The sequence below is a fragment of the Protopterus annectens genome, chromosome 8.part0 (genome assembly GCF_019279795.1).
Source record: "Protopterus annectens isolate FY-2018-M chromosome 8.part0, PAN1.0, whole genome shotgun sequence".
Lineage (NCBI taxonomy): Eukaryota > Metazoa > Chordata > Ceratodontiformes > Protopteridae > Protopterus > Protopterus annectens.
Window position 1 is genome coordinate 867,414,529 of NC_056741.1, and position 15,355 is coordinate 867,429,883.

Consider the following 15,355-nt stretch of genomic DNA (forward strand, 5'->3'; position numbering starts at 1 on the left):
CAACATTTCAAATGGGCCTTTTTTGTTTATTTTTTTTGTTTCTCAACTTAAAGTTGAGATGGGCCCTATTGGGGATGGCACAGGCACTAGAATACCTAGTTTTAGCTCTGAACATATGAATAAGGTAGTTCTATCTCTACTTAGTCATGTTTGCTAACCCTAATGTTGCTTTTACCCCTAACCCCAGCGCTACACATTAACTTATGAAAAAATCTTCCCTAACTGTATCACTATTCTGGGTACATATTATCGCAACCAGATTTTGTGATACAATGTACTTTACTGACGTTTAGTAAGTGAGCGAAAAAGAAATGTATTACGGGAGGGTAAAGTATTCCAAAGTGTGCTGGGATACTGGTAGTGCTTCTTTAGGGAATTATCACATACAGTTTAAGGATTTGTCGATAGCTTGCTGTAAAAACGCCAGAGAGTTGAGTTCATCGATAAGAGCGGTTGTGTGTGTTCGTATATTGGCCTGAAAGCACTGTGGGACTTAGCGTACAATGTAAAATGTAAGCTGCTTTCTGGATTTAATTTTTCTGCTTTACTTTGTTATTTTTGGAGTTAGTACTTACATTTCCAAACCTTTTCAGTAAGGATCTACTGCCAAAAGCTCTTGCTTGTTGCCTTTGCTTTCATGCATTTTCATTCGGATGAATGTGATGTCTGTCACAGCAGTAGTGTTGATACTTGAAAGTTCTGAAGGTGTATATTCTGATAAAAACATGCAGTAAGACTGTGTAGCGTATGACATGTACCTAAAAATTTGAAGGGAATGTAACTCTGTTATTCCCTGCCTATCCAATTAAAAATGTAAAAACCTATCTGCCTTTGAAAAACCTGTTAACTGCAGTTTTGACAACTCTTTTGATGGCACGAGAAAAGGAACACATATAAAGCAGTATGGGACAAGCTTAGCTGACATGAGATGCTGGCAGAAACACGGGAAACCTATTTTCAAGGCTTATTTTGTCAGCGGTTTTAATGGTAAACATAGTTAAACCTTATAAACATTACATAAAACATGTTGTTAAAGTTTATAAGACTTTATTTGTGTTTTTTCACATAAACTGAAGCAACCAGCATTACTGTGAAAATCTGGTTGCGATAATACATAAGTACCCTATTCTGGCAAAATTTGTCTAGTGTGAATGCTAGATTTTTTATTATTATTTATTTATGTATAGATCAGAAAAGGAGAGTGATTACTGTCCTTTTTCAATTGGGTCATTGCATGCAAAAGTCAATGTTTTTATCATCCGTTTTTATTTAACAGTATCTGTTTACACTGACTAAGGGATATACTTGTGGGGAGAAACCTGGGTATGGTCATCACTCTTTTGAAGCTGTCCTTCCCCAGTTAGTATTCTGTCATCACTTCCCACTCACAAGACACATTGTGGCCTATCTGCCTTATGTATTGCCCATGGGGGGGTACTGCAGATAGCTAGAATTAACAAGCTCTGCATTCTTTCTGATTGGATCCTATCATTTGCATGTCACACACTTAATCATTGCATTCCATTTGTTTTAACAGATCTAATAAATACCTCTTTGCAATACATACAGTGATCCTAACATTTTATTCCATTATTAGTAACTTCATACTACTTGGTGTTCCATTCTATTTTATTTTATTTTATTCCTTTTTAATGATTTTAATTTGAGGATTGGAGCAATGATTAAGTGTGTGACATGGCAAATGATGTGATCCAATCAGAAAGAATGTGGTATTATTTAAACAGGAAGAAGGCAATGTTCAGTGTCTGATGAAGTTTAACACTGTTTTAAACAAAAGTGCTTACCGTTTTATTATTTTTGTTAAAGTATGTGGTGATTTTAATGCAGCTGTCATAGTGAATTTTATATCTGGGACAGTCTGAACCACTCATACTTTCTTAAAGTAACACATCATACATCCTGACAGTGCCAAGTAACTGCACATTTCCCATAGGCAGGTGAGGTGGTACAAAACAATTACAGGTGTACTAGTCAAACACACTAAGCTACACTGTGTCATTCAAAAGTGTTATGTTTTTCAAGGTATGACAGATTATGGTACTGACTAAACAAAAAAAAATCTATAATTGTCCTTTAACCTCCTTAACAGGTGGCTAAAGATTTCTAGCTCCTTTGTTATGCATTCCTTTTGACAACTCTTTCACACATATATAGTTGTCTTCTGCAGTCCACTGTCACAGTTTGTCCCCCCTCCCCCCAAGGCTAGGCTGATGAATGCATTCCACAGCAACTGGATCTTCTAGCTACAGCTGGAGGTGGCATACTTTGGCACTAGTGGAATGTCTTTCCAGGAAATGTTCTATTTCATAGCCACTGATTCTCTACTGTCTGTTTTTCCACATTTTGCATCCACTCTTTGTAAGTCTAATGACTGTCTGGCTGTCTGGTGTTACCTTTTTATCCATAGGCCTGTCTTGATCCATTCAAATACCCCTTGATATAGACAGCACTTAGAATTGTAAAGAGCAATACCATTGGCTCTGGAGGTAGTCCCCCTTACCTATCCTTGCATCCTTGTGCTCCCATAAGTGGGCATGTGGTGGCCTTGGACCATTGTATTGCTTGTAGTTAGCATCCAAACCTGTTGTAACTGTTTTAAGTTTAAGTGTAAAGTGTTGTCTCTTCTTGTTACTTGTACAGATCCCATCTCAGTCTTCCTAAAAGAGGTTCTGATGTAGTGATAGAAGCAACATCATGTCTTCCTCCTGAGGAAGACAAACCAGCCAAAGTCACTCATTTCCTTCCCACTTGATCTTTTGGCATACAAACAGCTATTCAAACTCAGGTTGTAAACACAACAGATGGACTCCCTGCCTCTGTGCCACTCATTGTTCAAGGAGTTGGCAGTGTGATGGCACAGTACAATTCCTATACTATATCAGCACCTCTTGAAGACTTGGTTAGGAATTCTCCAAGCAGCAGCTGGCACATGATGAGATATTTTGTCCTTCCCTAACATGCCCGTCCATCTATGGACGACACAGTTCTATTCCCAGAAGTGACTCCTTTAAAAATAATAGTGTTGGAGTGCTTGTTCACCACTTATAAATGCAGTCCCAAAATGAGAATGCTGGTGATCCTTGTTATTTAGCAACTTAATTCAATGCCATTGCTCTAATGAAAGGAATAGTTTAAAAAACTACTTCTGAGCGATACTCCAGACTTTTTAGTAGTACTGTCAGTTTTACTGTATCACTTTCTTGTTGTTGCAGTGAGTTTTTGTATTACAGACATGGCTACTGTTGAACATTTAAGGAAAGAAGACAATGAGAATATGTGGGAATACCGAATACTTGTGGATAGCAATGAGTGAGAATATTGAGAATTAATTATTTCTGATATACATGAGAATGTTCCAAAAGATTAATAGCTAAGAAAATGAGAATTAGGGCAGAATGGAAATGTTATGAGCCTGCATCAGGATGTCAAGTAAAAAAGGCTCATTCAGCAAATTAGTGACAAAGGGTTGCACATTAAGCCTTGAGTCAGATATATAGTAGCAGGAAAAAGAATTTAAAATGGCTTCTTGGGCACTGCAGGAAGTGGCGCTATCAGATAAGTACTTGGAGACAGCCTGAGTTGCTGTACTGTAGCTACAGGTTCAGTTCCATGTTAAGCATCCTTGACACCAAGTAACAAGCGCTACGGACTATATGGCCGTTGAAAAAGAGGTAGCTTAAAAAGGAAAATATCTGCCAGATGATAAGATAACTGAAACATTTCTCATTCTATCCCACAGTAAGTCCTAAGAATAACTATGTCTGTGCCAGTTGTTTATGGGATACCCAACTTCTGTTAGCAATTGCATCTACAGTAAAAGAAAGGATATGAGCAACCAATAATAAATTAAGTAATGTTGGATGAGACCACATTTGGGAGTGGCAGTAGAAAGTGATGTGGTGATTTTCATTATGGATGCTTAAGGTGTAGCCTACATCAACTTGTTTATCAAGATCACCATGTACTCATAGCTAGTTTTGTCTTGATATACATAAACTGATGCATTTTATTGTAGTTCCACTTGAATGATGGACTCTGTCCTGTAGTCCAGCTTCATACCCAACTACTGACCTCAGCAGTGGTCCTGGATTTGCAGTTCTTAAAATTATGCAGGAATCATCAGCAATTAGTCATTTACACGTTGGCTCAATAGTTAGCTTAAATCACAGAGAAATGACCTGTGAGTCCATTCTGCTTCATCTTTATAACTGTTAACTTGTTTGGAAATTCTCTTCAGTCCATAAACCAGGGTAAGTGAATGCTTATTGTGCCTTTTTTTTTTTTTTTTTTATAGCAACTTGCCTTGCTATAGGCTGCCTAATTTTTCCAGATGGATGGGACTCACCAGACGTCCGGCTTCTTTGCGGAGGCAAAGTGGGCAGATATCGACTTGGAAATTGCTCCATACACTGGGGCTATACTCTTGCCATCTTGGGCATCATGGACTCCCTCGTTCTATCTGTGTTGGCCTTTGTTCTAGGGAATCGACAAGATGCCCTGCTGCCAGAAGACTTTTCTCTGGACAAGAAAGGTGAGTAGGAGTGGAGGCACTGAAGAAAGAAATAACCTGGTTATAAATGTAGTTATAAATGTCAAATGCATCTTAAAATGTCCTTTGACAGTTGATAGCATCAACCAGTGGTACCTATAATGTGTGAACAGTGGAGATTATGGTTTGGTGCAGTTAAAAGAAACAAAAATACATTTGGGCAGCAGTGAATGTTGTTGTCTTTCTTTCAGCTTTTCCCGGTTAGGGGTCGCCACAGCGGAACTCCGGTCTGCTAATGACTGGCAGTCGATTTTCATGGTGCCGAGGTGCCAGCCAGACACCCAACCTTCAACAAAGGCACACCCATTCACGCATGTCTTTCGAACACCACTTGACCGTGGAGAGGACATGCAGACTCCACACAGAAGGCACTCAAGCCGAGAATCGAATTGGAGAACCTCTTGCTGTGAGGCGACAATGCTACTACTGCACCATCATGGCTTACTTGGACAGCAGTGAATAGAATCAGATTATTAGATAGGAGGAAGCATCTGAGACATGAAAGTTTCCAACAGACAACTAAAGACCCCAAGACAGAACCGTTTCCATAAAAAAATACTTAGTTCTGGGTCCACTTATCTTATTACTGTCTTATAATATGTTATTAAAGCATTTAATCATATGACTCACAGGCTTTAAAATCAACAGTCACACCATGGCTTTTAGATATTTCTCAACTAAACATAAAAAAGCAATTAATATTTTATTTCTCTCATTTATCATAGACACATTTGAATTAAGCAATGACTTTTTCAAAGGTCCCACATCACAGCAAGTACAAATAGATGGTCAGATAAGTACAGAACTAGCATCTGTCAGCATCAATTTAACAGCATATGATAACTGGAAGTATATACTAAAACTTGTTGTTGTTGCAACAACAACAACAACAACATATACTAAAACTGGGAAAGACAGAGGCTTTTAGAAAATAGGTAAAACAATGTGAGACCATCTGGGAATAGGTGGAAGGAAGAGTAGAGGAAAAAAAAAAAGAGTGAAATGAGTTTTTAAACAAAGTCATATAGATTACATTTGTATAGAAACTACACAAACAAATGCACCTCCTCCCAGCAATCAGTCTTCTTTCCCAGAACTGTACTACTGCAGCTTTGGAAGTTTTTTTTTTTTTTTTCAATATCTGATAGCCTAGTACTACTGTGGAAAAAAACACCTTCAGAATGGCTGTCTGCTGTTCTCTTTTAGATGATTATTGATGTTAATTCTGGCAGATGCCATACCATAATTTGCAGAAAGCTCTTCCCTACTACCATAATTCATCTGAATCCAAGTGGCCTTGTCAGCAATGCACCAGTACCCATCCCCCCAGCCTTGCTGTACTATGATTGGCTGTTGCTAGGTTACAACCTGCAATGCAGGGATAGTAATAATAATTAAGATGCCTTCCTAGCTTGTGACAAGAAATACGCATTTAGTCATTCTGCTTACATCTTTGCTCCCGTTTTTTTTTTTTTCCTTTACAGTGTTTAATATATTATTGTTTATTCAAAACTGTCTTCTGAATTTTCAAGTTATAATCTTATAGAGGAAGCAGGATATTAAAAGGCACAAAACCAGCCAAATACAACTGACAAAACAAACTTCAAAGTAAAATAGGTCAAGGAAAATGAAAATTTAGTACTGCGGTACACCGAGCATGAAATTAGGTATTTTGCTGTACCAAATGCAAAATCATTAATCATATACAGCCTGAGAAATGATAAGTAATGACAGAAAACATAGCCAGGGTTACAAAGGGTAGCCAAGAGCTGCAGCTAAGTCCTATAATATTTTTAGCAGACTTTGTGATGTCCTCTTGTTGACCATAGAATACGTTTTCTAACATTCTGTTTGGACTAATAAGATCTGTATCCCTTTTGATTCTACTTTGGACTATTTTAGCCCATATGATTCTGTTAAAACATCAGTACTAAAGGCAGTATTTCCTACTCATCTGTCTTATGAGACTTTGCATATTTTATAATAATTCGCTTTAGATGCAAGACTGACTCCTGTTAAAGCATTTCAGAGGCAACATTTTTTTCTGCAGGCACTGTTCTAAAGGTTTTAAATTTGTAAAGAACAGAATGAAAGCAAATTGAAGGAAATCAAATTGTGGCAGTCCTCCTGTTTGTCAGTAACTACACACGTTTTTGAAACAGTGGTGACCTGCTTGAATTTCATGTGAACTGAAAGGGCAGTGCCAGAGACCGATAGAAGGAAAAACTTTAAGGTTAGATTACATTTCATCCAAAAAAGCTGAAATACAGCAACAATAATACCCTCTCCCACATAGGTCATAAGTAGATACTAGACATGCAGTCCAGAAGACCAATAAAAAGCCTACCAAATTTCCAACTGCCCCACAGCACTGTCTAGTTAAGAGACTTGCAAAAGGTCAGGCAGTTAGCAAATTAGGGTGGAAGGATTTAAACCCTGTAGCCATGGCACTGGAAGCAGCTCATTAACTGATCAGAGCTTTAGTCTTCTGTGCTGACTGCCAGACATGGCCCCGTATTGGTCCCCTTGGGATAGTTTTATACTGGCTTGGCACCCAGTGCCCCACATCCACACCACATCTACCAGCTTGACTCCGAAGTGCCTCCCAGACTTACTCCAGTAGTGCTGGAGCTGGTCACGGATCCTAAGAGCATCTTCTGGTCTTGGCTGTCTCCACTTCCATCCTAGGGGGTTGTTATATGCTTTACCTTACCTACCACGCTCATCAATCTCTGTTTGAGGGCAACTCACTTCACTGAACCACACTTCTCCTAAGGGAGCCAACCAGGATGGGCACAACCATCCTTCCCTGCTGCTCTGTTAGTTATTTGAGCTGCTAATCAAACCCAGATTGACTAGGATCTAGTTGGGGTTTTATCCTTCTATGCCACTGGAGCAGCCCTGTCCCCATATTGTGTTAATGGTAAAAGTTATCCAATGTTCAGGATGTATATTTTGTCATCTCAGCTTTGATATATCACCTGTATCAAAATTAAACTTAGCTGAACTGCCTTTGGGGAACTAGGTGATGAGTACTAACCTGGCTTAATAGTGGCTAACCTGGCTTAATAGTGGCCAAGACTGGCATAGAAAGCACAGGACATCAGGAATGGAGACCAGTACCACTGGGTATTTGGAGACACAAAAAATGGAATGTATTACTTTTTCCCTGTGGTTGTTCTTTCAGCCTCATTTTATGATCTTGTGCCATTGCTATAAAGCTTATTCTTGCTTCTGACTTACATGTGCCACTAAGTGAAAAGTCTATCATAATGACTGGACCAGCCATCACAAAGCCACCCCAAGTCAAACAACAAGAGAGTGGGGTTCAGCTGATAGAATATTGCATAGCTTAGTGATCAGCCAGTATCAAAAAACATCTAGGCTGTTAGCCATGTGAGTATTTCATTATTTCTTCCCTTGCAAGGATTATATTCGGAGATACCAACCTATAACCCATAGGGTCTGTTCTCCTCCTCAGTATTTAGTATTGCAACTTTGTTAAGTTGGTTACTCACCCTTAAGTAGGAAGACATAACACCAAGCAACTTCTATGGGTTCCTTACCAGGAAAGGAATTTGGTCATAGTGATACTCAAGCATTCCTGTTAATCATCAAGACAGGAAATCCAAACTGTATCTTTGTGACAATGAACAGGAAACATTTTGGATTTCATAAAATTAATTTTAAATATCCTCCATTTGAAGCATGCTGCACACCTGATGACCCACTTATTGTCTTCATATACTCAGACAGCCTGCTATAAACAAGAACAGAACAGTGAAGACCACCAGCATACTGGTACTTTTTTGTTTTACCGGTGATGTCAGTGACTGGGTTTTGGCCATGAGCTAGAGCTGTTGGTACTGCCAGACAAACTTAACTTGGATAGGGAATTTGTTATAGAAAAGGTATAGATACTTGTGTGACAAATCTATCCCTTGTCTTAGCATTGTTTATTTGTCGGAGTAGATTTAGATCTCTGGCCCTAGTTTTAGCTGGATTGTTTGATTTATTGAGGAATAAGACTTCTTGAACTATAAGCATGACACAGGTCTCCCTTTAAAGAGTCTATTTGAAATGGGGGTAAAGAAAGAAACTCTTCAGTCTATCTTTGTAGATCAGATGTTTAGGCTCCTAATCCTTTTAGTTACAAACCTCTTGGGTATTTCCAATTTTCTGATATGCTTAATATGGTACATCCCAAAGGGGCATTATACTCAATGATGGGTCTAATTAAAGCACAGTAGATGACGATGAAGACTTCTTTTGACCAGAAAGAAACACATTTTGCTATGAGCTGTAAAAGTTAAAAGGATTTCCTAACCATTGTCACAATGTGATGGTCAAATGTTGGGGAACTGCCAACCCATGTACTCAGGTTTCACATGACCTTTTCATTTTGAAGTAGTGTGCTATCTGTGCTATAGGCTGGACCTGGGGGTGCTTACCATTGCTACAATACTTCACTTTTTGCTATTGAGCTTGAGTCCATTTTTAGTACACCAGGTATTGACAAGTGTAAACTCAAGATACAGTGCATGTGTGTCAGAGGGGGACTTGACGATGACTACCTTCTTACAATCATCTGTGAACTTTATTAACCAAATATTCTTATTTTATAAGTAGAGATGTGAGAAACAGATGCCAAACAGCACAGATCCCTACAAGACTCCACTGTTCGCCATCATGCTTTCAGAGGATGCACCCACTACTCTTACTATGTGAGTCCTGCCACTAAGCCAGTTGGCTATCCACCTAACCACATACAGGTCAGTTTGGAGTTCCTTCAACTTGCTTATTATATTTGCATGTGGTATGGTCGAAGGAGCTCCAATTACACTATGTCTTTAGAGGCAAAGCTCTTGTGTACAGGCACTGATATCTCCAAGCAGGTTGCCAGTAACACACACACACACACACACACACACACACACACACACACACACACACACACACACACACACACACACACACACACATACACACTACACCTACTATGGATCAGGCACATAAACTAACATATGCTGAGGTTCTGTAATGCTATCTACCCAAACCTTAAAGGCTGCACACGCACTCTGTCCTCAGCATCCTCCCAAGCACCCTACAAAGAAAACACTCCCAGGACACATTCCATGACAAAATTTCAAACTCGAAATCCTTAAGGCAAACTACCACACAGCCAAATATATTGGTCACTGGAGACTGTACTGTGAGATACACTGATGGCCCTCTCACCAGGCTGAGCAAAGAAGCAGTTACTGTCAGTTGCCTATCAGGGGCAAGAATCTGCCAGATCACACACTCACTCAAGACATTGGACCCCAAGTGCCAGTATGACTCCATGTGGGCATCAATGACCTGAGACGTACCTCCCTGGACAAAATGAAGAGAGAGAGAGACATGATGGAACTTTCAGATTATGTGTCCCAGGCAGGTATAAGCCTAGCATTGAGTAACATTCTAACTTCTCCAAGGAATATACCACAAGATAAACAGAAAATGACTGACATTAACAAATGGCTCAGTTACTGGTAATATTCTAAGGTGGTTCAATATTTGTCTGTTTGGGAGGACATGATCAACAGGCCATGCTGCTTTGCCAGGAAAGGTCTGCACTAGGTCTTCAGGTATTGCCCAAAACACTATCCACCCTATAATGTTTTTTTAAGGCAATGCCAACCTGATAAACCTTCCAACATAGTAAATTCTTCTTGAGATAAACTAAAGGTATTACTGCTCAGGGTTAGGAATCTCAATAAGAAGCTCCATCCCATGAAAGTGCTCCTCACACTTGAGGGTGTTGATATCTTTGAAGTTACTGAGACATGGTTTAAAGCCATGGAAAGCATCCCAGCAGTGCAAGCCTGTAATGCATGTAGACCAGCTACTGCATAAAAAGGTATAAGAGGTGGAAGTATATCAATCTACATAAAAAAGTAAGCACACGTCAAGTTTGGACAAACAATATGACGTGCTTGAGCTACTACATGTCCAACTAACCACAGGTAAAGTCCTACACCATACCCTTGCTAGCTATAGGTCCCAACTAAAACCCAGGATAACTATACCATGTACTTGAGTCACTCACCATTCAGCCCAATGCCATATTCATTGGTAGCTTGTAAATACCTGGCCCTCAATGTCCTATTTGGATACAGGACATCATATCATGCTGACTCAAAGATTCATGGATTCCTAGCCTTTATCAGTACAAACACTCTGGAACAGCTAGTCTGTGCACCTACTAGAGGTGCAGATATCCTAGATCTTGTACTCACAAATATGAGGGAATCTTGCACATACTCCCCTTCCCCCAGCTTAATGTCCTCACTGGTCAGATCAGATCACAATGCAGTCATCCTTGAAATAAATATAAAGGCCAAGTCCCCAGCAAATCCCAGAACCTTCAAGAACTTTTCCAAGGCTAATTGCATTCTATTAAGTGATGGCATAGATAAATTCCATGCCTCCCAAACTCAGGGAACACAATGACCTATGTGGAAGTATTTAAGGAAAACCGGTTACAAGCATGAAAATAACTGCATAGAAACATAGGTCTCAACCTGCTAATAGGCCAGTGTGGAACACAGACCATAACAATGTGTGACAAACAGTCAAAATGCGGGACAGCCTATTTTCACACTGCACGAAAAGCATACCTTAATAATGGCCATGGCCTTCCAAGCAAAATACACACACACACACACACACACACACACACACACACACACACACACACACACACACACACACACACACACACACACAACAGTAACTTCACTGTTGGTATAATTTATGTATTTCTTTATTCATTCAGAATAAAGCATCCAAGGATACTGTGTCAATTAAGTGGCTATAACTGCTGGATACATATAATCACACACAAAGATGCAAAGGTACAGATACACAATTGACTCACCACACATCCAGGCACAGAAATGTATTCAGCAATTTGTGTCACTTTATTGACCTAGTACTTCTCAGATGTTTCATTCTGATTCACTGAAGAAAGAAATACATATATTGTACCAACAATGAAATCACTGCTGTCAGACATCCAGTCCAAAGCATTATATGTCCATAGCCCCCTCCTCACACATAGACATAATGTTCTCAGCTATCCTTCACTTTGCTAAATGACCCTGATTTTTTTCTTGTATTCCTGTCTGTTCTTCAGACATTTTCACATGGTGAGGACAGCAGTCACTGAGTATTCCTTAGCAGTCTGAGTTTTATCCTTCATAAAATGCATGCTAAGGCTAAATGTGTTATTTTATCAAATTTCTAAGTACATAACAATATTTAAAATCTGTCTGATTAGGGAACTTTGTCTCTAGTTTTACTTTCTTCATCCCTGATTCTTGAGCCAAGACATTATCAGATGCTAATGTACATACCATACCTCTCAACTGTCCAGATTTGTGCCTTGAAGGCTGGTTCTCTCAATAATTACATACATTTGAGTTTCAAATGTTATATCCTTCAGAAAATGCACATTAACATGAATCCTGTTATTATAGCAACTTTCTAAGTTTATAAGAGCAATATTTAAAAATGGTTTCTTTTTTGGACCTTTGTCTCCCCCCCCCCCCCCCCATAAAATATGTAGTTTACTGGCAAATCACAGATGAATGAGATTATAAGATAATGACAGAAATTTGAGTTTCAGATATCATATCCTTCAGAACATGTATGGTAGCACAAAACCTGTTATTCTGGAAACTAAGTTTATAAGAACAATATCTAGAAATTGTCCCTATTTTGTGGCTTTATCACCACATTATGTTTGGCTATTGGCTTTGTCCAGATTTCTTACTCTAGGTGGTTGAGAGGTATACATTTAAAGACAGGGAAAAAAATAAAATAGAAGCAAAACAGTACCAAAGTAAATAACTGCAATACCAAGGATTCCTTTTAACTGCTGGTACAGAACATACCGGAGAGACAGGTATGTGTCTCAGAGATAACTCCTTCTCTGGAGCAAACTTCCCATTCATGTGAAGCAGAGCTCTTCCCTAAGACAATTCAAACACAATTTGGACCAGTGGAGACGAACTCGCAGATTCAACCTTGGGTTGTTGACTGTGTCCCTTATGGACAGGGGCAGCTTCTAGATGCCCTAAGGCACAGGCATATACCAAAGCTGTTTTAGTTATTGGGCAATGATAATTGAAAAATTGGGGCATGAATGGCTAGGCTTAAAAAACTCTAGGGCCATTAGCCTATAAACCTCCTATGATCCTGATAACCTCCTATGAACACCTTGGCTACATCAAGGTATACCATGTAGACATTTTTGTTCATGGTCTACAGCTTCCATAACTTTTTCAAACAAGTTTACAAGATTCACTAGACTGGAACTACCCTTGAAAAAGCCAGACTGCTGGGGTTTAAGTCTAATAAGATTTTTTAAACTCCTTTACTAAATTATCACTTGTATTTAAAACTTACATTTTTATAAAACAAAACAAACCATAATAACCAAAACAAACTATATTAACATGTTCACTGTTACAAACATTATACATCACATATATTTTTCTGTACAATAAACACAATCCAATATTAAATAAGTTGGTCAATTCCTGCCATCCCTTAAACCTCATTTCTCCTCCAAAACATTTTGTTGTATTTATTGTTCCACCAATTTCCATTTTTTTCAATGTAATTTACCCTTACCCTTTTATAAAGATACCAAATCCAGTTTTTGTATCACTTTTACAATATTCACTACTTCAAATATGGTTGGTTTAGACTTTGACTTCCATTTTCTAGTAATTTCTTTTGTGGTAGCCACCACAATTAACATTAACAAAGACTTACTTTGTCTAGAGAATTCAGATCCTGTATCCCAGCTCAAAAAAATAATTGTCTTAGTTAAATCCATTGTCGACCCATTATTTCTGACAGAGTAGTCTGCAGGGAATTTTAAAAGTCTGTCAACTCATTACAATCCCAAAACATATGCTCCCAGTTACCCTTTTCTTCTCCATCACACCTCCAACATTTGTCATCTACCTGAGGAAAAATTCTTTGAAGTCTGCTTGGGGTATAAAAAGACTTAATGCAAATAATTTCAAGCAAAAATACTAAATGTTCGAAACTTTGTTGCATGTCCTCCCATTGTTTCTTTGAGAATTGCTTATCCAATCTTTTCTAACCTCCTCTGACTGACTCCTATAGCTAAAATGCAATATTTTATATGCCCCAATAATTGTCCCCTTTTAACATCATCTTCTGACTAGATTCAACTAAAATTTCTACCAGTGCAGGTCTTCACTTAGGATTCCCCTATCCCTTTCTCTTTGCCTATACTCTGATAACAATCCCTGATAGGGAAAGCAGCCTCTAGCCTCCAGTCCAAATGTCTTCTTTTTCTCTTCTCATTCTATTACTGTTCCCTCTCAAATTATTTGTTCCCAGTACCTTGGTTCCTTTGCCATTTTCCTCCAGTAAATTCCAGCCCCCTCTTGCCTATTCTCTATACCCATAATTGCAGTCATCCCTGTTGGCAGAATGTTGTTTCTCCATTCCCATGTTGGGTTAGTTCTTAGAATACTTTATGAATATATTCTGTATGACTGTTGTTATTCTCCTTAAAGATATGTAGCCAATATCCCACTCTCTCCATATTTCTTGAATGCTACCCCCCCCCCCCACACACACACACACACACTTCATGGTCATCCCTTTGCATTTTTTTAATTTTAACTTTCTGCTTGTTCTATGTATCACAGCCTTAACTGTGTAGCTCTTAAATATCCTTTCAAATCAGGTAATCATAAACCTCCTTGCTCTATTGGAAGGATTAACCTATCACACTTGACTTTTGCACTCTGCCCCTCCCAGATAAAATCCTTCAGTGCTTTATTAATCACTATCCACAACTTCTTCTCTGGTTAATAAAAAATATACCTGACCTGTGTATAAAAACTAAAGTGACTAAAAACATTTTAACTGCTTGTATCATGTTTTTCATATCCATAGACAAGTTCTTGCAGTTTCTCAGTTTTTGTCTTATCTTTTGTTTAGACTCCTCCCACATATCATTAGCCATAACAGAAACATTTTAACCCATACTCATAAATACTTAATTTTATCATGCCCCCATAAATATGGGTATTGCTGAACCAATTCATGTGTGGGTAGTTTACAGCTATAGCCTTTTTTATCTTCATTAATTGTATATAGCGAAAAAAAATGATTAATTAATTTTATGTCCTTAAAAAAACTTGAAACAGTCTCAAAATGGGCCACAACATTGAGATGTCCTTTTCTGGTTTTATCAGGTAAAAATAATAATGTCTACAAATAAATCCAACTTTTCTTGATTACCACACTAACTATATCCTTGAATTTGAGTCCTTTATTTTTCTTTACCAATGGCTATAAATATAATGTAAATCACAAAGAGAAAGAGGACAATCCTACCTGGTTCCTGTGTTCAGACACAAGTTGTCTGAGAGGAACTTTCCCACTTTGATTTTTGCCTCTGATGGCTCATATATCCTAATAATTAACATTATTATTGCATTAGGAAATGCAAATGCTTTCATTTCCCCTTCTCAGAAAACCCAGCTTTCTCTGTCGAATGCTTTCTCTGCATCAAGACCACCACTAACAGTGGTATTTTTTATGTTCTGCTTCCCCCTGGATCATCATTGTTCTATTAATGATGTTAAATGCTTGCCTCCCTTTTACAAAACCACATTGATCCATATCTATCAATTTTTGGCAACATCTTTGTCATTCTTTTAGCCATTATAGGTTCATAGGTGTGTA

General features: G+C 38.4%; 1 protein-coding gene across 3 annotated transcripts in view; it reads left to right on the forward strand.

Annotated features, from left to right (window-relative positions):
• The window catches only part of LOC122809123 (LHFPL tetraspan subfamily member 3 protein-like), a 57,257-nt gene that overhangs the window by 4,159 nt on the left and 37,743 nt on the right, over window positions 1-15,355 (forward strand). For all 3 annotated transcript variants that reach the window (XM_044080380.1, XM_044080382.1, XM_044080381.1), the window contains exon 2: window positions 4,316-4,552. In XM_044080380.1, coding sequence (XP_043936315.1) covers window positions 4,316-4,552 — 237 coding nt within the window. The remainder of the gene's footprint in view (window positions 1-4,315; window positions 4,553-15,355) is intronic.